The 21,910-nt window shown below is 37.2% G+C and overlaps 1 protein-coding gene across 6 annotated transcripts in view; it reads left to right on the top strand.

Moving 5' to 3' along the window:
• Rps6ka3 (ribosomal protein S6 kinase A3) overlaps nucleotides 1–21,910 on the top strand; it is a 105,149-nt gene that overhangs the window by 34,712 nt on the left and 48,527 nt on the right. For 5 of the 6 annotated variants that reach the window (XM_052170423.1, XM_052170428.1, XM_052170426.1 and 2 more), the window contains one exon: nucleotides 19,094–19,210. In XM_052170423.1, the coding sequence (XP_052026383.1) occupies nucleotides 19,094–19,210 (117 nt within the window). Of the gene's footprint in view, nucleotides 1–9,853; nucleotides 10,211–19,093; nucleotides 19,211–21,910 lie in introns of those variants that run through there. The other variant, XM_052170429.1, reaches the window with a different exon arrangement.

Genomic DNA, 21,910 nt, shown 5'->3' with positions numbered 1-21,910 from the left:
ATGGTACTTGGAGCACAAAGGACCCAGCACTACAGTGTCGCTGAAGAAAGGCCCCTCTCATTATAATGAATAAAGGAATCTCTAGAAGACTAGTTTATTCAGTAGGCTTAAAGAATACCAAATCCAGACTGAGACACTGCTCCAAGAATGTTGCCTGTAGAAAGGATAGGGAAGCCGCCAACAGTATAAAAGCAGTGAGTTCTCCAATAGATCTAAGCATTGAAAATTCACTTGGGAAGCTGTTACAGAGCAGAAAAGGCCTGAAATAAATACAATGAAACCAAGTTTTAAAACAAAGCTGTCATAATGTAAGCTTAAGAAAGAAAATGCAGCTAGGAAATTAACAGTTTCTACGTAGTCACAATAGTTTAATGTTACAATTGCTAAGTTATAAAAGAGGATAACTAATGTTATCAGAAATTGTATTAGATGACATGTCAGGAAAGCCAAACATGGTGACTCATGCACTGATCCCAGCAGTAAAGCAGGAAGGTTGCTATGCTAAGAATTGAAGGCAAGCGTGGCTTACATATTGAGTGCCAGGTCAGCCTGAGCTAGAGTGTGAGGCTGTCAGCAACAGCAGAGGGAATAGTGAAAGAGCTGAAAGGGTTAAGCCTGGCAGCAGTTTTTGAGTCTTTCACCTTTAATAAAAACTTAAGCAAACATTCTTAAGTAGCTGTATCATGTAATCAGATTTAAAAATTATAAATTTTAGAATATATAAAATGAGTGTTGAAGACTAGATACAAGATTTTGAGAAGTAAACATCAATATTGGGATGAAATGTTTTTCATGGGAAAATTGTATAAACAGAAGACAGGAGAGGGAAGATGAGCTGTGTGATGGTCAAACCCATTCACAGATGATGGTTGTAAGGAAGAGCCTAGGTTTTCCTGAATATGAAAAAAAAGATCTCCACTCAGACCTTCCTGGTGTACAGAGTTAGGCGCAGTGTGCATCTTAAGCATATCATTCTATTTGTGATAAAACCACTTTCTTCTGCCTGGGTTTTTCTTTTTTCACTTCTCATTAATTCCTTTCTTCCATTTGGTGTTTTTCCTGCAATATTCCTCTCACCTGTGTCTTAGATTCTCTTCTATCTTCTATAAGTTTTAATGCTATTAATCTTCCAAAAGAGTTGTGGGTTTTTTGCCTTTTTTATTCACATAAAATTCTTTAAGAGTTGTCTAATTTAAATTTCTCAACACCAGATCAACTGATAGCATTTCCTTCCCCAGATATGTTGACTTATCAATTTCACATTTATGCATAATTAATTTAGCTCACAACAACTCCAGCCGGTATCTTTTGTCTTCTCTGCTAATGAGAGTGGGTTATTTTTATCTTTCATTCCTATGGGACTTAGAAGAGAAATTACCTTAATAGCAGAAGATAGAACATCCCTTATAGTACCCAAAAGAAAGACAGCCTCCTAGACTTCAGACTTCTCTGACATTTCTCAGCTGGCCAGAGAATTCCATGCTCTTCATGATCTATGCTGAAGAATTAGCAAGTCTTCACTTCAAGATATCCATTAAAGAATAATGTAAAACAATTTTCTGTTTAGTGGAGAATTGATTCTCTTAACAGGTCTGGTAATACTATGCAAAAGTCCTTCTGAGGACTGAAAATTGAAGGAGAGAACTAAATGCCTAGCACAAAATCAGAGCCTAGTAAGTGTTCATTTACTGTATTGTTCCTTCTAGAGGCTGCTCCTACTTTCTCATATTGTTTGCCAGAGATAAAATGTGTTACTAAGGAAATAACACTGTAGCCAGTGTTTTCCTAGTTATTCTGTTATTTTGCTTAAAGTAGGCCTGGCCCTAGGCAAAATTGTGAAATGGGTTCACTTCCCCTTTGGTCCTTTATTGGTTCTGCCATTCATTCATTTATTTTTTTAAATATTTTTATTTTCTATATTCTTTGTTTACATTCCAAATGATTTCCCCTTTCCCGGATCCCCCCTCCCCATATGTCCCATAAACCTTCTTCTCTCCATCCATTCTCCAATCACCTCCCTCCTTTTTTTCTCTGTCTTTATATTCCCCTCCAATGCTAGATCAATCCTTTCCAGGATCAGTACCTTCTCCATACTTCTTCATGGGAGTTATTTGTTATGCGATTTGTGCCTTGGATATTCAGGGCTTCTGGGCTAATTAATATCCATTTATCAGAGATTGCATTCCATATGTATTCTTTTGTGACTGGGTAAATAAGACACAGAATTGTACTTTCTGCTAACCAGCTTCAAACTCCTGGGCTCAAGCCTTTCTCCTGATCAGCATTCCAAGTAGTAGCTGGGACCAAAGTCATATACCACTGTATTTTCCTGAGACAGGGTTTCTCTGTGTAGCATTGGCTGTTCTGGAACTCACTTTGTATGTCAGGCTGGCCTCGGAACTCATAAAGATATCTGCCTCTGCCTCCTGAGTTCTGGTATTAAAGGCATATGCTACTTACTACCTCCTGGATCAGCTTTTATATTACAGTTATTTATAAGATTGTTAAGAAGCAAAGAAAACTAGTGAAAATTAGCATATTCAAAGTGCTCCAAAAAATAGAACTCTTTAAAGTATGGATATGATGGTACAATTAAAAAGATTACACACTTAGACCAATATGACAGATTGTAGTAAAAATGAAGGCTTATGAAAATACTGGATATAATTAGCTTCTGACTATTTATATAAGGTGGATATGAAACATACATGAATTTTATGTTTAAATATACCCATCCCCAAAATACCTCATTTATTAGGCATGTGAAAATACTCTGAAACCTTTTTTTGCCATGTTAAGGATTGGACTCAGGAGCCTGCACATTTCAGGTTCCTTTATGAAAGACATAGGCAGTAATACAGTCTTCTTTTCAGATCTCCAGAAGTCATATTGGGGTATTAACAGTTAGCAGAAGTTTCTTATGTCTTCCACTTTCACTGTTATTTTAGCTCCTGCTTGTTCAGTAATTAATGAGGCTGCAAGGTTATAAATGATCCTCTTCAAGGAATTTCACATGTTTATTTAGGCTCCCTCAAGCTGCCTTAAAACTTGAATTTGAGCATCCTAAATAACACTCATAACTACCAGTTCAGCAAAACATTAGCAGTCATGGTTAAAGCACAAAATAAACTACAGAATCTTGAGCAGAGTAGACAATAGGCAGGGAACCACGCAAAACAGGAAAATCCAATCGAGTGCTCACTGGCAAGAAAATACATGGTGTGAGAGAGTAACCTTATTGACTAATTCCATTATTATTGTCTGTCATTCTATCTCATTGACTTGAGAAGTGGAGCTCAGCACTCAGAACTTGAGAGCAAATCCTCTAGTTGATCTAAATGAATGCCACTTAGGGAAAGTACTTCTGAGATAAATAGGATTGTAATTAGCGTGGCATGGTAGCATTAAATAGGATATGCGTACACTGAGCAAACTTTTCAAGCTTATAGGGCTTCCTTTTGCTGATTTTTGGCATTCTTTCAAGAGATTTAACTTCCTAGAGCCCCTTTTTTCCACCCCTTAAAATGCTTCTTCACCACAGCATAAAACAAAACCAAACTCCTTTTCCTTTTATCTCAGCTTGCCACTGGTATGGCTTGCCTCTGGTAGAGTACCTCCTCTGATTTAAAGTAACCTTTCTGCTATAGTGTATTCATCACAAAATCCATTTGTTTAGGTTGACTAGAAGGAAAGCGAGTATTGAATGCTTGACTGGGTCAAACTGAAATGCTAACATATGAAAAACTATGGCCCCTTTATCTAAATAAATATTTTAAGCTATTTCCTACAAGCATTACTTGGACCATAAGAGTATGCAGAAAAAGCTATGTGGTCAAAGAGGGGTGACAGGCTCTTGCCTGGGACCCTGATGCTGCCTCCTCACTCTCTTCCAGCCCATGGCAAGGACAAGCTTTCATAGTGTGCTTTCTTTTCATCTAGACAAGGCCTTCAAAGAAAATGCTCACAGCAGTCCAGGGATCACTACCGTTTAGTTCAAGTCAGCCGTTTTTTTTTGCAAAGCTTGTATTCTGTCTTTCATTTAATACCTTGGACCTTTAGCACCTTATAGTAGCAGTTATTGATAGATATGCACAAAAACTCTTATACTTTGAGGAAAATCTTTAGCTACTGAACCCTTCATTGTCTAAAGATCTTGGATTACTCTACAAAAATATATCCTAAAGAAATTAAGAACATGATGATTTTACATTATTAGCGTACAAATTTGGTTGTGTTTATTGTTTCTTTGTTTTGGTGTGTGTGTGTGTGTGTGTGTGTGTGTGTGTGTGTGTGTGTGTGTGTGTGTGTGTTTTAAGATAGAGTTTCATAGAGTTTCATCCCAGACTGGCCTTACATTTCTTTGAACATCTGATCCTCCTGCCTCCAACTGCAGAAATTCTGGAGTTCCAGGTGTGTGCTCCAGTCCCTACTCTATGCCTGGCTGACAGTCAACCCCAGGGCTTAAGAATGCCAAGCAAGCAGACCACCAACTGAGTTGCAGCTTTAGTCACAGAAATTGTTTTGTTTTCCAAAATGATTCATCTGCTACTGGATGATGAAGATGGTTGATAATTGGGTTTGACTGTGTTCATGGTTTTGCCTTGGACCCTCTTCCGAGCCTTCTTTCTTCAGAGTTTTATCAGAAAGTTTAGCAACTTCCTTTTTTTTTTTTTTTTTTTTGTTGTCTTTTTTTTTTATTTGATATAATTTATTTACATTTCAAATGAGTTCCCCTTTTCTAGCCCCCCCCCACTCCCCGAAAGTCCCGTAAGCCCCCTTCTCTTCCCCTGTCCTCCCTCCCACCCCTTCCCAGTTCCCCGTTCTGGTTTTGCCAAATACTGTTTCACTGAGTCTTTCCAGAACCAGGGACCACTCCTGCTTTCTTCTTGTATCTCATTTGATGTGTGGATTATGTTTTGGGTATTCCAGTTTTCTAGGTTAATAACCACTTATTAGTGAGTGCATACCATGATTCACCTTTTGAGTCTGGGTTACCTCACTTAGTATGATGTTCTCTAGCTCCATCCATTTGCCTAAGAATTTCATGAGGTTGCAAATTGGTACAACCACTCTGGAAAGCAGTCTGGCGGTTCCTCCGAAAACTGGGCACCTCACTTCCAGAAGATCCTGCTATACCACTCCTGGGCATATACCCAGAGGATTCCCCACCATGTAATAAGGATACATGCTCTACTATGTTCATAGCAGCCCTATTTATAATTGCCAGATGCTGGAAAGAACCCAGGTATCCCTCAACAGAAGAGTGGATACAAAAAATGTGGTATATCTACACAATGGAGTACTATTCAGCCTTTTTTTTTTTTAAGCTAAGTTATCTACTAGTTCAGTGGCTCTCAACCTGTTGCCACAACTCCTTTGGGGGTTGAACAGCCCTTTCTCAGGTTGAATATCAGATATACTGCATATCAGATATTTACATTATGATTCATACTAGTAGCAAAATTAAAGTTATGAATTAGCAGTGAAAACTGTTTTATGCATGGGAGTCACCACAACATGAGGTGCTGTCTTAAAGAGTTGCAGCGTTAGGAAGGGTGAGACCTACTGTACTGCTTGCTCACTTCCACTCCATCCTCCATTGAATTGCTTAGTATGCGCCCACTAAAGTACAGCACTTCTATATTCAAACTGTGTAGACTTGAGCAGCAGTCTATGTGCCCTCTAAGCCTCAAGCCCTTTATCTGTAATACAGATAATAGTATCTAAACATGAGTTAAATGTCAAGAATTATCTGAGATAATTCAATATAAATGGTGATGGGTGGGATATAGTACTATCTTAAATATTATTATAGCTATATCGCTGAGAACTGTTTCAACAAGTGGGAGAATTGAAATAAAGTAATCCCATATTTACTTAACAAAGAAAACAAGTAAAGCAATCAAAATCAAAAGGAGGGAATTATATAAATTCTTTTTTTCTTCAAAGTCAGTGAAATAGAAAGTGGGTGATAGGGGGTCAAATATATAACAGTTGAAAAGCAAAATGGGCCATATCCACAGACACAAAAGAGATTGGCAGTTGTTTCAAGACAATTACATGAGAAGGGGATGTGAACATATAAAGCAATGTCCTGAGTTGAAAATTGTCAAAGCTGGCCTGGAGAGGTGGCTCAGTTAGTAGAACTCTTGCCTAGAATACAGGAAGCCCTAGGTTCCACCATACCACATAAACCCCATTGTGATAGTACAGACCTGCAATCCCAGGACTCTGGAGGTGAAGGAAAGAGGATCAGAGGGTCAAGGCTGTCATCATCTACATCATGAACTTGAGGCCATTTTGGCTACAGGAGGCCCTGTATTCAAAAAACCAAACAAACCAAACAAAAACCAGGAAAAATGTTGAAGTTCTGTGATGGACAGAGTTTACTATACTAGTCTTTGTATTTCTGGGTATGCTCAGAAATAATACTAAGTATAACACTATATTAATTTATTCTGAAATGCATAGTTTTAAAGGAAAATCTAAAGTATATTATTCATAAATGAACAGAAAAATCAAGCACATTAATAGTCTTAGAAATAATTTAAAATTTTTAAATGATTTAAAATTTAAAATAATTTTTTCTTTTTTTTCTTTTCTATATACTTTGTTTATATTCCAAATGATTTCCCTTTTCCTGGTTCCCCCCTCCCCATAAATCCCATAAGCCCTCTTCCCTCTGCCTATTCCCCAATCACCCCTCTCCCATTTCTCTGTCCTGGTAATCTCCTACAATGCTGCATCAAGCCTTCCCAGGATCAGGGCCCTTTCCTTTCTTCTTCTTGGGAATCATTAAAATAATTTAAAATAAGCAAAAATCACAATGCAGGCCCTAAAGATTTCTTGTTAGCATCTGATTTTCTTTATAAAATTATGGCCATAAAAACACAAATTGGTGCAGAAAAGAAAATAGCATGATAATTTAATATATGAGTACAAATCCAAAAATTTTAACAAAACATCTGCATATTAAGTTCAGAATTACATTAAGACAATTTTCTCCAAAATACAAGTACAGATCAGTATTAAGAAATCTATTCATATAAGTTATCAAATTAAATCAAATACTGCTCTTATTATATTAATATAAAATAAAAGGTAATAAAATTGAACATTTTAAAAAACTACATCAAAAAGGCTGAAAACTTAATGTGTTTGTCTAAGTAGTTTAGTGACTATATTTCCAAAGTCAAGATCAAAGTAGCATTTGATATAACTTACTTTAATCTCCATTGAAGGAGAAATTTAATTTTGTTATATGATTGGAACCCAGTAAAGAATTTTGGGTAGGACTATAACCTCTTTTAACTTGTTTGGTTTGTATTACTGGGTTGTTTGTTGTTTGTTTTTATGTATCTAGGATACTGTATGAAGCTGTGGGTAAATAAATAGTTTTATGTGTATGTTCCAAAATCCTTTTTCGAGATATGGTATATCTCATTGTATAGCCCAGACTGGCCTTGAAGTCTAGGTCCTCCAGCCTCCCACAAACCCATGTGGGAATTAGAAGCCTGTTCCACCACAACTGGCTATGATTTGTGCTTAAGATTTATTCTGCCTACTGTAAAGCCAAAGGACTACATAGAGAAAAATGGAAGCATGAAAACAGTATTCTTGATAATACAATACTACTTTGAAAAATGAGTTCTACTTAAGTGTGAATGTGTATGAAAGGTAGGGACATTACAATGATACAAAAAATCAAATGCCCCACAGTAGATTTGTATTGTAGAATTTTTAGTGTTCATTTGTAATGCATTTAAGTTTTCTAATAATAAAAATGAAGATAGCAAACTATACCTATGGGTCTGTTACCTTTTTTTGTAAAGGAAGTTTAATTAAAACACAGCCTCACCAAGCAGTGGTGGTACACGCCTTTAATCCCAGCACTTGGGAGGCAGAGGCAGGCGGATTTCTGAGTTCGAGGCCAGCCTGGTCTACAGAGTAAGTTCCAGGTCAGCCAGGGCTATACAGAGAAATCCTTTCTTGAAAAACAAAACAAAACAAAAAACAAACAAACAAAAAAAAACCCCACAGCCTTGCCTATTCATTTTCCATTGTGTTGGCAGGATAGAGACCATCTGTCCTACAAAGCTGAAAATGTTTGCTATCTGGCCTTATACTGAAAACATGGCCTTTTACTGGGTACAAGCAGTATGGTCCAAATGTGTAGTGTGTATATGCAGAACAGAAAAGAAAATCTCCCCAATCCAATGGGTTTATTTTTCTCATGGTTCTAAGGATTGAACCAAAGACCTTGCACGCACTATGAAAATGCCATATCACTCGGCTTCACCCCTCAGCACATGGGGGTGGGCATGGACAAAGTAGGATAAGAAGATCAAGGCCAGTCTCAGCTACATAGGGAGTTGAAGGCCAGCCATGAGATTTTGTTTCAAATGAAAAAGAGTGGTTCTTTGTTTGCCTGTTTAAGAAAAGTATCTCTTGAATAAACTAGAGGACTGTTCTGTGCCAGGAACTCTTTCCATAACTGGTCGTGATTAAATATGGTGTTTGCTTTAGTGTAGTCTGGTGAGGCACCTCATGTTCAGACTGCAATGTGCATTAGGTGGACTTCCTAACTTTGCTGCCCTGTTGGAGCTTCTTAAGGAGACCTAAATGATTCATTTTGAGTTCTGGGATAATTCTGCTCTGAGATAATTCTGCTCTGATGAAAAGCTTCTAAGTGCTTTTTCTACTGAAAAACAAAGTCATCCATTTTTAACTGAGACAAGTATGCAGTCATCTGGGTATAATTCAAAGAGGTAGTGGAGACATTTATTTTAGTTGATTTCTAATGTATTTGGTGGTGTAGCATTTTTAAAAATTATTCTCCATTTACGTGAAGTCCTTGCCATGAAAATTTGATGTAGCAAGAAGTGCTCCAGCATTTTACTTCTCACATAATGGACACTATAATGTATGCTCAATCAATAAATGCTCAGCTGAGCCCCAACTATAGATAGCTCTGTCACCAAGAGATGTGCCTACTTCTGCCACAGTTTCTTCATCTAGAAAGTTAGTTTATTCTTCTTGTTCCTCCTCCTCTCCCTTCCCTTCCACTTTGCCTGTATTGAGGATTTCACATGTGCTACACAAAATGATCACTGAGCTATACCCTAAAGCCCACATTCTGGATATTTTCAGTCTGTTGGTTTGAAATTTCCATTACTTTTATAAATTTTATAAGCTATGTAGATTAGTACTTGAGGTTTTTCTTAAATCCACATAGATTAGATTTACATTAGCTCACAGCTCTTATATCTGCTGATCCTTTGGTTATTTTAAGTGCCACTTGCAGTAAAACACCAGTAAAGTGAAGTGAGCAAGAGCTTATATGAGAGCCGCACTCCACCTTCCTCTGCAGCTTAGTTTATGAGGACTTCAGTTTTGCTCTCTAATAAACCCAGAGGGTGGACTTTTTGAGATTTTTATCGACTGGGAATTGAATTTTAGTAACTAGAGCCATGAAGTCTATAGCTTGTTTGCTAGTAGATGAATGATTACCATCCATGTAAATTTATTTAAGTTCAGTTTACATTCATTTAAGATGGAAAAAATTTATTCTTCACTTTAAGGTTTGGGTTTTTCTTTTTTGCGTGTAGCCTTTATTTTCTAACCATAGTTATGAAACCCTTCCTTACTGACAGGGAACACCCATGGCATGTCTATATATAGCGTTGAAGTCATCTGGAGGTCATATCTTGTATATGGGTATAAATATTACAAAGGGTAAATTCCCACATTTGCATCAGCAGCTTTTATTTTAATAGCAGTGACTAGTTTCACTTGCTTTTAAGACTCAAAGTTAAGAAATGCTGCTGTTTCTCAGGATTCTAAAATGGCGTTCATTTTACTGGTTGTAAAAGTTGTTAGGACTGCTGGGAATCAGGAGGGAAAAAAACAACTTCAACAGGATTTGGTTATCAGCAGATCTGTGGCAGTTTCCTGTTCTAGCCTCCCTACCTATCAGCTACATGAAAAGCCTCTGTAGGCAGGTTCCTCCTTTCTTTTACCACAGGAAAACTGTCCAGCCTCTTTTCTAGCATTTTCAGGACCCGCCTGACAGGAAATTTTCTAATTGCCGGAACAGCTGGTAGGAGAAAACTTTGCAGGGGCTTAAGTTTTACCGTCAGGAATTCTTTATCATCAGCATGATTTCGTAGCCATGTTTAAATTTTTGTCTTTCCGTGTTCGCCCTATACAGGTAAGCTTTGTTCAGTTTCTTCTTTAAAAAGATAAGATGTTTTATTCAGAATGGACTATAATTGGGCTACTCATTCCATTTTCTAGATTCTTTTAAGGAACATTTAAAACTTCAGAATAAGATTTGGATGAACTTTTAAAGAAATAAATTTCTATTTACTAAAAGTAAGCTAGTTGATTGTATTAGACGTTTCGACTCTGCTTTTTCTTAGTTTATTTTATATTGAATTATTTGTGCTAGAGAAAATTTTCCCTGATAATGATAATTTATAATTTATTTAATAAAACAAATTACCTCTCAAAATTAAACTAGTTATGAACAGAATTGCAACCTTAACTAATATTAGATTATTATTCTGTGTGTAGTATTTTGGCATATAAGAGAGTATTGTTTTAAGTCGTCAAACACTTAGTCAGGTTTTGGTTAAAACTGGTTCCTGTAAAAACTTGAGCACTTCAAGCAGCTCTATATTTAAGTAACTTGGTTGAGATTCCCAAGTTGAGGGCAGGGGATGGAGGCGAGGGCGGGGGGGTGGGCAGTGTTAAAAATGTTGGTCTGGAGAACTAGCAATGCTCGTTTAAACATGGGAGAATTGTCTCATGATATTCTCTTCAAGTATTTTGTTAAGAAAAATAGTGAACTCATTTATTTCATTAGCACATGCAGTAAATTAAATCTAATCAAATATTTTCTAGAATAAATTAAAATGTTGTTTCTTACCATGGCTTGGGTAACCAGCCTCATTGTCTAGATCACATTAAAAACAAAACTTAAAGAATCCCTTTCAAATAAATATAGCACTGTAGGAATCTCTGTAGGAAGTGATTGTTCCATGACTTTAGTCTACAATACCTTTAAGGGGTGAGCTGTGTATATTTCTTTTGTAAGGTCTTTTTTATGTTGCACCAAGAAATAGATCCATAGTTAAATACTTTATACGTTCTTGAACTAAGGAGCATTTAAATACTTCTCTTTGAACTTTAAAAATGTTTTCTGGCATTCAAAACAATTTGGAAAATACAAATGCCTCAAGAATACATTTCCTGACTCAAGGGAGGGGAGGAAAAAGGAAATTATGTATACAAGGTAGGGCATAATGCCAAACATTGAATCATTCTTTAAAATCAGTTAATATTACCCAGTTTGTGTTCTTAGTGCTATTAAGTTTTTAATTACTCAAGAAGATAGAATTATCTTTAAGTACTCTTTTTTTTTAATTCTTTTTATATTTCAGGGTCAAGATTACATTTTCCCCTCCTGGCTTAAAAATGATTTTTTTTGAAACATAGTTTCCTTCCTTCTGTAGCCCTGGCCATCCTGGAACTTGCTTTGCAGATAAGCCTGCCTCTGCATCCCAGTGCTGAGATGAAAAGTTTGAGCAACGCACCTAGCTTGAAAAGGAAATAACATTAGCTTTTTCTCACTTGAAGAGTGAGCTTTAAGGACTGAGAATGAGCCCAGTCCTTACTTTAATAGTACCTTACTACTTTAATAGTAGTACAAGGTGTTCAGTACCCTTAAGCTATGAGTGACATATCAGGGAGGTTTAAAAGAATGTACAGAACCTCCGGTTGTGGTGGCGCATGCCGGTAGGATTTGCCGAAGAATGTACAGAATTGTGATTTAGATTCATTTCTAGCCCATTTGGCAATCATAAAACCTTTGCTTACAAATAAAGAGAATTTGGTAAAAAACCAAAAATAGCATTAGAATTTAGGTGCACAACATAAGGATTTTTTTTTGTGGTGACTAAAAGTACTTTTGTATCACTTAAAACATCACATACGAGGATAGGCTACCACATAAGATTGGGTGTGTCTTGGTGCACACCTGTAATGCCAGCCCTGGGAGGCTCACGGCGGAGGATGGGTTCAAGAGCAAGGCCCGCCTAGGCTTTGTAACTGAGAGAATTTTTCTCAAAGAAAAGGTCAAGCTGGGTGGTGGTAGCACATGCAGCCCTTGGGAAGCAGAGGCAAGCGATCTCTAGAGTTCAAGGCCAGTGTGCTCTACAGAGTTCCAGGATAGCCAGGGCTACACAGAGAAACTTTGTCTAAGGATTTTTTTCAGTGTAAAACTGGGAAGATAGTCATGAAAATTTCTCAAGAAGCAGAGACATAAGAGATTAAAATATATAATTACAAACTCATCCCATAGGGAAATCGCAAAAGTAAAGGCCCTGAAAAACTATTAAGTATTAGAATTCACTGTAGAGATAGAGAATTCATAGATGATAAAAGTTATCTAAGCACCTAGCATTCTGAGAAAAATTGGACTCTGACTAATTGGTGTAGAGTTTAAAAAAATAAGGACAAAGGAAAATCTGTTTTAAAAAATTAAAAAGGGTTGGACACTCAAGAGGCAGAGGATGGTGGTTTTCTGTGTGACGCCAGAATGGTCTTTTTATTGAACTCCAGGCCGTGTCTCAAAAAAAAAAAAAAAAAGTAAATAAATAATAAAGGCCAGCAAGCTGTCTCAGTGGCATTTGCTGCCAGTACTGGCTCCATGAGTGCAGTCCCACAGAACCACATGGTAGAAGGGGACAGTCGACTCCACGAAGTTGGCATCCGTTCTGCACGTTGTCACATACACACCACAAATCAGCGTTAAGTACATTTTTAAAGGACATCTAAGGCTGGAGAGATGGCTCTGTGATTGTGAGTACTGACTGCTCTTCCAGAGGTCTCAAGTTTGATTCCCAGAAACCACATATCACCTTGTAGACATCTATTCCATGGGATTACATATCCTCTTCTGGCCTCCCTGGGTGTACCCATGGTGTACAGACATACATGCAGAGAAAGCACACACATAAAATATTTTTTTAAAAAGCCAGCACAGAGAAGTAGCCCCACCAAAGTCCCACCCCTAACCAAGACACTTTCCATAATCAGTGCCTGCTGGAAAGGTAAAATCAGTTGTCTCCAGTGGAGTACCAGGTACATCAACCACACTCCAGTGCAGGTCCAAGGCCTAGGGAGAGTTGGCTAACACAAAAAGAAACTCCATGTTTTAAATGTGTACTTTTTGTTTCATTTTGCTGTTTTTTGTCTTGTTGGTGTTTTTTGGTTTATTGGTCTTGACGTTTGCTTTTTTGTTTTAAGTTTTGTGATTTTTTTTTTTTTTTTTTGAGCAAGAGAAAAACTTAAGTTGGATGGGGTAGGGAGGTGGAGAGGAACTGAAAGAGTTGAGAAAAGGGAAACATAACCAAAATATATTCTATGTAAAAGTGACTTTCAAAGGTCATCTGCAAAGTTTGACTAGGCTAGCATCACCCATATTGTAAGCCACACAGTTGCTTGAAGACAATGTACAAAGTTCATCGAATTTCTAAGACAAAATTATTCTCAGCCTGAAATTTGACACCAAGCCAAACTTTACAAATATGAGACAAAATAAAGAAAAGATTTATTCAGTCCAGAAAATTGTCTTCAAACAGGGCATAACTATATATTTGTAAGCACTCAGGAGGCTGAAGTAGAATTGTGACTTTGAGACCAGCCTGGGCTACATAGGAAGACCTTGTCTTAGGAATCAAAAAAAATGTTTTCTTCTCATAGGAAATTATAGGGATAATCTTAAAAGAGGGAGACATAAAAAACACAAAATAGTAGATTCAGCCAGTGCAGAAGTCCTCGTGGATTGGCTTTGGAATCACTATTGGAGGCCCATATGAAAGAAAATCTACTATATTGCCTATTATGCACTTGTGATGCCAGTACTGTTATATAGGACTTTAACTTAGGGCCAGGCTATAAAGAGTGCTTGCTAAATTGCAAAACAGAAAACAGAGCATTGGTGTTCCTCTCAGCATACAAATATACAACACACACACACACACACACACACACACACACCTTGGCTCAGGATGACTTTGAAGCGCTCCTCCTCATGCCTCAGCCTTGCTAGAGCTTAGCATACTTGCTGCAGAGCACTGAGTTTTCTTACTGGGCTCAACAGTGTAAAAACATAGCTACCAATAGGTGGAGGAGGGAGTCACAGAAGGAATATGTGGGCATTATTGACTTTCACAAAGTGAGGAGTTAAGATTATATTTAAAACAGGAAAATAAAAAGGTTTATGTAAAAGTAATATTGTCAAACAGTACAAAAGAAGGTTGTTAAAGAAGGAAGAGATGTAAGTGAGCTTTTATCTTATTTTTAAGACATTAGACATCTTAAGCTTAATAAATTATCAAAAGAAGTGCAAAACTAATTGCTTTTAAAATCTGTGTTGAGCAATGCATGGCGGCCCATGCCTTTAATACCCTGACTAAAAATGCAGAGGCAAGCAGATCTCGAGTTTGGGCCAGACTGATCTATATAGTGAGTTGCAGGCCAGCCAGGGCTACAAAGGACTCTGTCTCATATATAAATAAATAAGAAAACCTAGGAAACAGGTTTCTAGGTAAGCTGTTCTTCCACTCTCTGATTTATTCATGTGCATATATAAATTTGATTTAGAAATAAAAAATTTAGGGAATAAAAAAATAGTACCCACATCAGGCGCCTCTCAGCTGCTTGTAACGAGATCTGGGAAACTCACGGAGCACCTACACTCTTGCTCTTTCATGTGCAGAGAGTCACACGCATACATATAAAAATCTTAAAAATAGAAACTTCCTGAGGACCCTGTTATACCACTCCTGGGCATATATCCAGGGGATTCTTCAGCATGCAATAAGGACACATGCTCCACTATGTTCATAGCAGCCCTATTTGTAGTAGCCAGAAGCTGGAAAGAACCCAGGTGTCCCTCAACAGAAGAGTGGATACAAAAAATGTGCTATATGTACACAATGGAGTACTATTCAGCCATTAGAAAATGAATTCATGAAATTCTTAGGCAAATGGATGGACCTGGAGAACATCATACTAAGCGAGGTAACCTAGTCTCAAAAGATCAATCATGGTATGCACTCACTAATAAGTGGATATTAACCTAGAAAACTGGAATACTCAAAACATAATCCACACATCAAATGAGGTACAAGAAGAAAGGAGGAGTGGCCCCTGGTTCTGGAAAGACTCAGTGAAACAGAATGGGGAAGTGGGAAGGGGTGGGTGGGAGGACAGGGGGAAAGAAGGGGACTTATGGGACTTTCAGGGAGTGGGGACCCAGAAAAGGGGAAATCATTTGAAATGTAAATAAATATATCAATAAAAAAAGAAAACTAAGTATTTCAGCCTCACAAAAGACTATTGTATAATAAAGAAATAGATTGAAGTCATATTGCAAAGGACCTCAAATGTTAAGATGAAGTAGTGCATGAATTTGCGGGAGCTTGGAGAAGTGTTTAAGCTATCTGGTCATATACCTAGAGCTGAATGCTTCAGAAAATGTATCAGAAAAGATGAGCTAGACACAGGCAAGACGAGGTATTATGCATAACCATACTGATTTCATTTTTTACATGAAAGAGTAAAAGGTTACATCTGCATGATACTATTGGCAATGGAAGAAGTAAAGCTGAAAGGTCTTCCGAGCACTCCACTTGATATGTGGCTGGTATTTCAGTATATATTTATTAACCGAAGAGATCAGAGGGTGCCTGCATTTTTACTGACTTAATTGACCTGAGAGGAAAGGAAGGGTAACCATCAAAGATGAGAATAGTAACTGCTGTTTTTTTCTGAGATCCCTTCCCTGATTGGAGCCTGCACTGTAACAGTTACCCTTGATCCTATTTGCTTGCTGCAATCTGCTAAATACTTATTCAGGAGCTGCTCCTCGTTGTTTATATTACATCCGTGTGAAAGGCATTGTAGTAGGTATTTGTTGAGGACTATAAGATGCAAAAATATTGTAACAGAATTAAATCACATCCCACTTACCAAAGAAAAAGAATTATAAAAATATATTTTTACAGAATGTAGTTCTTCATGGCCATAATATTTAAAGACATAAATGATTCTGTAGAATCTATAGAAACCAACTGATATATCCTAGAATCTAACCAGCAAACTTGGCTCCACGAGGCAAGTTTTACACTCCATCATTAGTCTTTAAAATGCAATGTGATGACACTTTGGTTATGGAGAAAAAAGAGAACTTCTTTTATGTGTGTATAATTTATAAATCTCTAAGCATACAAATACTGGTTCAATGATTATCATGTTGTTGTTAGGGTTGTGCTACTGAATAAGTGAAGCAAGAAATAGATGACTAGTTAAAGCCAAGCATCATGGCTCATGCCTATAAATGCAGAATTTAGGAAGCTGAGGCAGGTTCAAAGCCAGCTTCAACAGAGAGTGATACTCTGTTTCAGAAACAAAGAGCACAAAGCCTCAGGGCATAAGCCTGTAGGTTTCTGTCATTATTCTTAGGTGGAAAACCCCCAAGAGCATCCACCAGCCTTAGAGGAGTGCCAGCTTCTAGACCTTGTTTGGAACGTAGAAAACTAGAATTGAGCCCTGAGTCTGCAGTATACTAACTGTGCTCTTTAGCTCTCATTTAATCTCTTTAAACTTTAGACTACAGAGTAGTCAAAGCATTTTGGCTTTAAAAGATATGCTAAATTTCTCATGGTGAATGGGGTCACAGGGTGGGAAACACATGAATTCTGAAATGCTTTTGCCTGATCAGGGAATTTACTCTATTTTATCATCAGCCCTCAAAAACATTCTTAGGCAAGTGGATTGATCTGGAGAATATCATCTTGAGTGAGGTGACCCAATCACAAAAGAACACACATGGAATGCAGTCACTGATAAGCAGATATTAGCCCAGAAGCTCTGAATATTCAAGACACAATTCACATATCAAATGATTCCCAAGAAAAAGGAAGAAGAGGGCCCTGGTCTTGGAAAGGCATTGTATGGGATTGCCAGGACAGAGAAGTGGGAGGGGGGTTTTTGGGGAATGGGCGGAGGGAAGAGGGCTTATGGGACTTATGGGGAGGGGGGACCGGGAAAAGGGAAGGCATTTGGAATGTAAACAAAGAATATGTTGAATAAAAAAAAAAGAAAAAGTCAAAGGTTTGTCATGAATCATAAATGTACTATATAAGGTGAAAAAATACCTAATATGCGTTTGATACAAGATAAAAACAACTATTTTCTGTATTTTTATCTAGATCTTATCACTCCTACATAAGTTTTTTTTCTCTTTTAATTTGATCATTCTCTTCCTGCTTTTCTTACTGTAACTGCTCAGAATGAGGGTAACACCTAAGAATCTGTTAATGCTTGGTTCACCTCAAACACTTGGCATTGTCATGAGAATTAAAGGGAATAATGGCTGGGAGGTTACAAAATACATGAAAATATTGGGGAAAATGTTATTGTTTCTAGAATTCTAAGACAGTCCAAAATGAGTATGCTGCCAAGTACTAGTCTAGCCTACCAACTGCACACTGCCTCTGCCTGGGAAAGGACAATGGGGAAGGATCGGTTCCTTTACAGCCTAGTCTCTAGATTCCTACCCTGGAGCTTCTTTTTCCTTTTGCTGAACATTTCCAGAAACTATATTAGGATATCTTGATGTAGTGGGGATTTTTGTTGTTGTTGTTGTTGTTGTTGTTCTCTTATTGTTGTTGTTTTGTTGTTTTGGGTTTTTTTGGTTTTGGCTTTTTTGTTTGTTTATTAGTCTGTCAATTTTTATGGTACTGGGGTTGAACTTGGGGCCTCCCACATGTTAAGCAAGTATTCTACCACTGAGCTTATTGCCAGCCTTTTAAGGATATATGAGAAAATGCTAATGGAAATGTTTTAATAAAATACTATAATCCTAAAAATAATGAGACCAAGTATAATGGCACATGCCTCTAATCTTAGTGCTCTGGAGGACGAGGGGCAGTAGGATCATGAGTTTGAGGCTAGCCTGGATTACATAGTGAGGCCCTAGCTCCAAAAACAAAAGTATTTGTATAACATTTAGATTCTTCTGCCAGTACTTATGCATGTAGAAAAAGCCACATTTATAGTCAATAGAATGGAAATGACAATATTTAAGACTTGTACTTCTGGTTTTGTTGATTTTTTTTGTTGTGACTTTTGTCTAACACACAGTATTGTCTCAATTCATGTGTTTATCTCTACACAAATAGGTAATTGAAATTCAATGTATATGCTATACATTTTCTAGTATTCACATTGGGCTTTAAAGATCCTTTTTAAGACTGAATGTGGTATTACATGCCTGTAATACCAGCACTGGAAAAACTAAGGCAAAGGGATTGCCTATGAATTGGAGGCCAGCCTGATCTACATAAAAAAGACACTACCTCAAAATATTCTTCCTCCCTAGGCCCAAAGAATTTTCAGTTTTATTGTGTAAAACAGTCATCTCCACCCCCATGTTTAATCCTTATATCCAAATGTTATATCTTTTTCTGACCACAGTTAATAGCCCTTTCTCTCCTTTGAGGACAGGAAGTAACTTAGGTATTTCAAGCCTTAAACTTCACTCCACTTTCCCACTCCTCTTCAGTATGCTTTCTTAGACAGCTGTGTGAAGGATAGAACCATGTTTACCCTAGAACAGTTTTTAGTCCCTCTCCCTAACAAACATGTCTTAATATATGGCATTTGGTCCACCTGATATAGTCATACACCAGACACAGTACAGTACTCTAATCGGGTATTCTCAAATGTTCTCATACACTTTTGTTCAAAATTATTCTAATTATCTCCAATAGAAAGAATGAAGACTTGCAAATAATTAGTGCTAATATCATATAGAAGCTGATATGGTCTAATATTCTCTAGCATTTAACTTGAAAGTATAATTACTTGTACATTTCCTGTTTACTTGATAAATCAACAAAGAGGAGTTTTGTGAATTAATTCAAGAGATTCTTATATGCTATATTAAGTTAAGATTTTTTGGTTCCTAATGAGAGTCATTCTGGCTGACAGTGTGTTGTCTCTATATTTCCCTTAACAGGAAGAAGGCAGTATCAAAGAAATTGCAATCACACATCATGTGAAGGAAGGACATGAAAAGGCAGATCCTTCCCAGTTTGAGCTTTTAAAAGTATTAGGGCAGGGATCATTTGGAAAGGTAAGTCATAGATGTTTGCTATAAACAATGTTTATTGAAATTCCATAAAAGTAGAAAGTAGAGTGCTAATCACACAAGGCTAGGGATAGGGGGAAGCTAGCTAATGAGTATCAACATTAGATACAGAGAAGAAATAGGATCTTGTGTTCTATAGCACAGTAGAATGACTAGAGCTAATAACAATTCATGATATGTTTTATTAGAAGAGAAGTTTGAAGGTTCTCAGCAAAAAAAAGTTAATATTTGGGGAGCATAAGATCTTACTATATAGCCCAGGCAGGTCTTGAACATACAGTCTTCCTGTTTCAGTCTCCCAAGTTCTAAGGATTATAGACATGGACCATGACAACTGGCTATACATGTTTAAAGATACAAAAATAGTAATTACTCAGATGTAGCCGTTATACATTGTATAGAATTATCAAATTGCCACATTATGCCCCATAAATAGTTATGTATCCATTAAAATGTACAAGATGGGTCTGGAGAGATGATTCGGTCATTAAGAATGTTTGCTGTTCTCACAGATAGTGAAGTCTGAACCCTTCATCAAGGAAACTTCTCTTTGTAAAAGACGGAGAGTAATAGAGAAAATCACGGCCAATAAAAAATGTAGAATGCTATAGAGATGTATTCCCATGAATAAATTTACAAACATTCCCCAACCTTAGGCCCAGGGAATATTTTGGAAGACTGTGGTTAAAGATTCTAAGAGCCAGACATCAGAGTGTTTTCTGAGACTGTGTCTTGACCAGGTTTTTGTTCCTAGCACAGCTCACAACTACCTGTAACTCCAACTAGCTTCAAGTGCTCAGACACCCTCTTCTCTCCTCTGTGGAAACATTCACAGCTGTAGACATAGATAAATGTAAATAAAAAATGAAAATAAATATTTTATAAATAACAAAATATACATATTAAAGAAAGCTATAGCTCATAAGATTTAGATTTAAAAGTTACAAGGAGGCCTGGCATAATGGCACATGCCTTTAAATCCCAGTACTCAGGTAGACAGGAGGATCTCTGTGAGTTCTTCAGGAGCAGCCTGATCTACATAGCAACTTCCAGGACAGCCGGGACTATAGAGAGACTATGTCAAAAAACAAAACAAAGTTACAAGGAAAGCAGGACCTGATGTCATAAGCCTATAATCCCAGCACTCAAGAGGTAGAGGCAGAAGAATGATAGAGAATTTGAGGTCAACCTAAGCTGCATAAGACCCTATCTCAAAAAAATGTTAAAAGGAACTGAATCCAAATTAAAAGATATTCAGATTTAAAAGGAGTTAATGTCTTGGGTTGGTAATCCCAACAACTAGAAGGATGAAACTGGATGATTGGCATGCGTTTGAAGCCAGCCTAGGAGATTTGGTGAATCCAAGGCCAACTTTGACTAGAGTGAGAACCTTTCTCAAAAAAGAGAAGAGTTTTTAGAATTCATGGATGTTTTATCATGTTGGAAAACAAATATTTTATGAAATGCTACCAGTCTTTTTACCAGCAACATTTTCTTTTATATTTTTTACTAAGTAGAAAAAAAAAAGATGAATAGAATTATTCAGAACTGCAGTAGAAACCTTAGTAAATTGGCAATGTTCATACTCATTCTATCTTTTAAGACTGTCCTTTCTTGTTACCCTACTTGGGTAGATGTATAGACAGGTTGGTCGGTTTTGTTTTGTGTCTGTGATAAGGCTTAGGGCTTCAGGGCTATTGTTAAACTGCATTCCCAGCTCTCTTGTTTTCTAAATGATTAAAAATCACAAGCTATTCCCTTCATATAGTCTCCTCTTTCTGTTTCTATTGTTGCAATTATTGTTATAAGACAGGGTCTCCTCTAGCCCACACTAACTTTGAATTCCCAACAGCACTCCTGCCTCCACTTCCCACTTGATTTTTCTAGACAGAGTCTCAGCAGGAAAAAAAGATATTCTGAGATTGCACACAACTTTGACAGTACAGTCCTTCCTTAACACCTCTCTCTTAATAAAATGTTGGAAGATGTCATGGCCTGTAAGCATCAAAATGGCATTAGCAGATCTCACTTGTGTATTTTATTGAAGCTGTTTAGTAGCAGTTTGCTAACAGATAATTTGTTAGGGTTGTTTAACCACTTTTAAACATATAGCATACTTTTAATCTAAATATAGACTCAATAGACAGCAGAATATAATGTTATAAGTGTAAACCATGTTCTACTATGTCACTAGATATGGAAGTTCATTGATGTTGGATTCTAAACTGCCATCTCTTTGTACTACTCGCTAACTGGTTTTCTCCATGCTCCTGTATTAATTGTAACTCACATGCTGCTGACGTCACAGATTTATATTTCCAACCTAAGTTTTTTCTCCAAGGTCTGAACTCGTTCCATAGCTACTCTTCACCCCCATTTATGTCTCAAAGTCATTTTATTTTATGCTTGGTGTGTCTAAGACGAAACTCATAATCTTTCCTACCCCCAAACCTATCCTACTTCAGTTTTTCTCTGTCACTATGAATGGCAACCAGTTAAACAGGCCAGAAACCAAAGAGGCCTTCTTAACAGCTTTCCAAGTCTGCTCCTTCCTCCCTTTCCTTCTCCACCCCCAATCCCGCCATGTCATACACCACCCCAGCCAATATGATCTGTCACCAGATCCTGTGGATTTAGTAAATAATTTTGGATTCATACAATTCTATCCTCCATTGCCACCTCTCT

The sequence above is a fragment of the Apodemus sylvaticus genome, chromosome X (assembly GCF_947179515.1).
Source record: "Apodemus sylvaticus chromosome X, mApoSyl1.1, whole genome shotgun sequence".
NCBI classification, from domain to species: domain Eukaryota; kingdom Metazoa; phylum Chordata; class Mammalia; order Rodentia; family Muridae; genus Apodemus; species Apodemus sylvaticus.
Note: the sequence above shows the minus strand (reverse complement) of the source record. Positions and strands in the feature narration are given on the sequence as shown.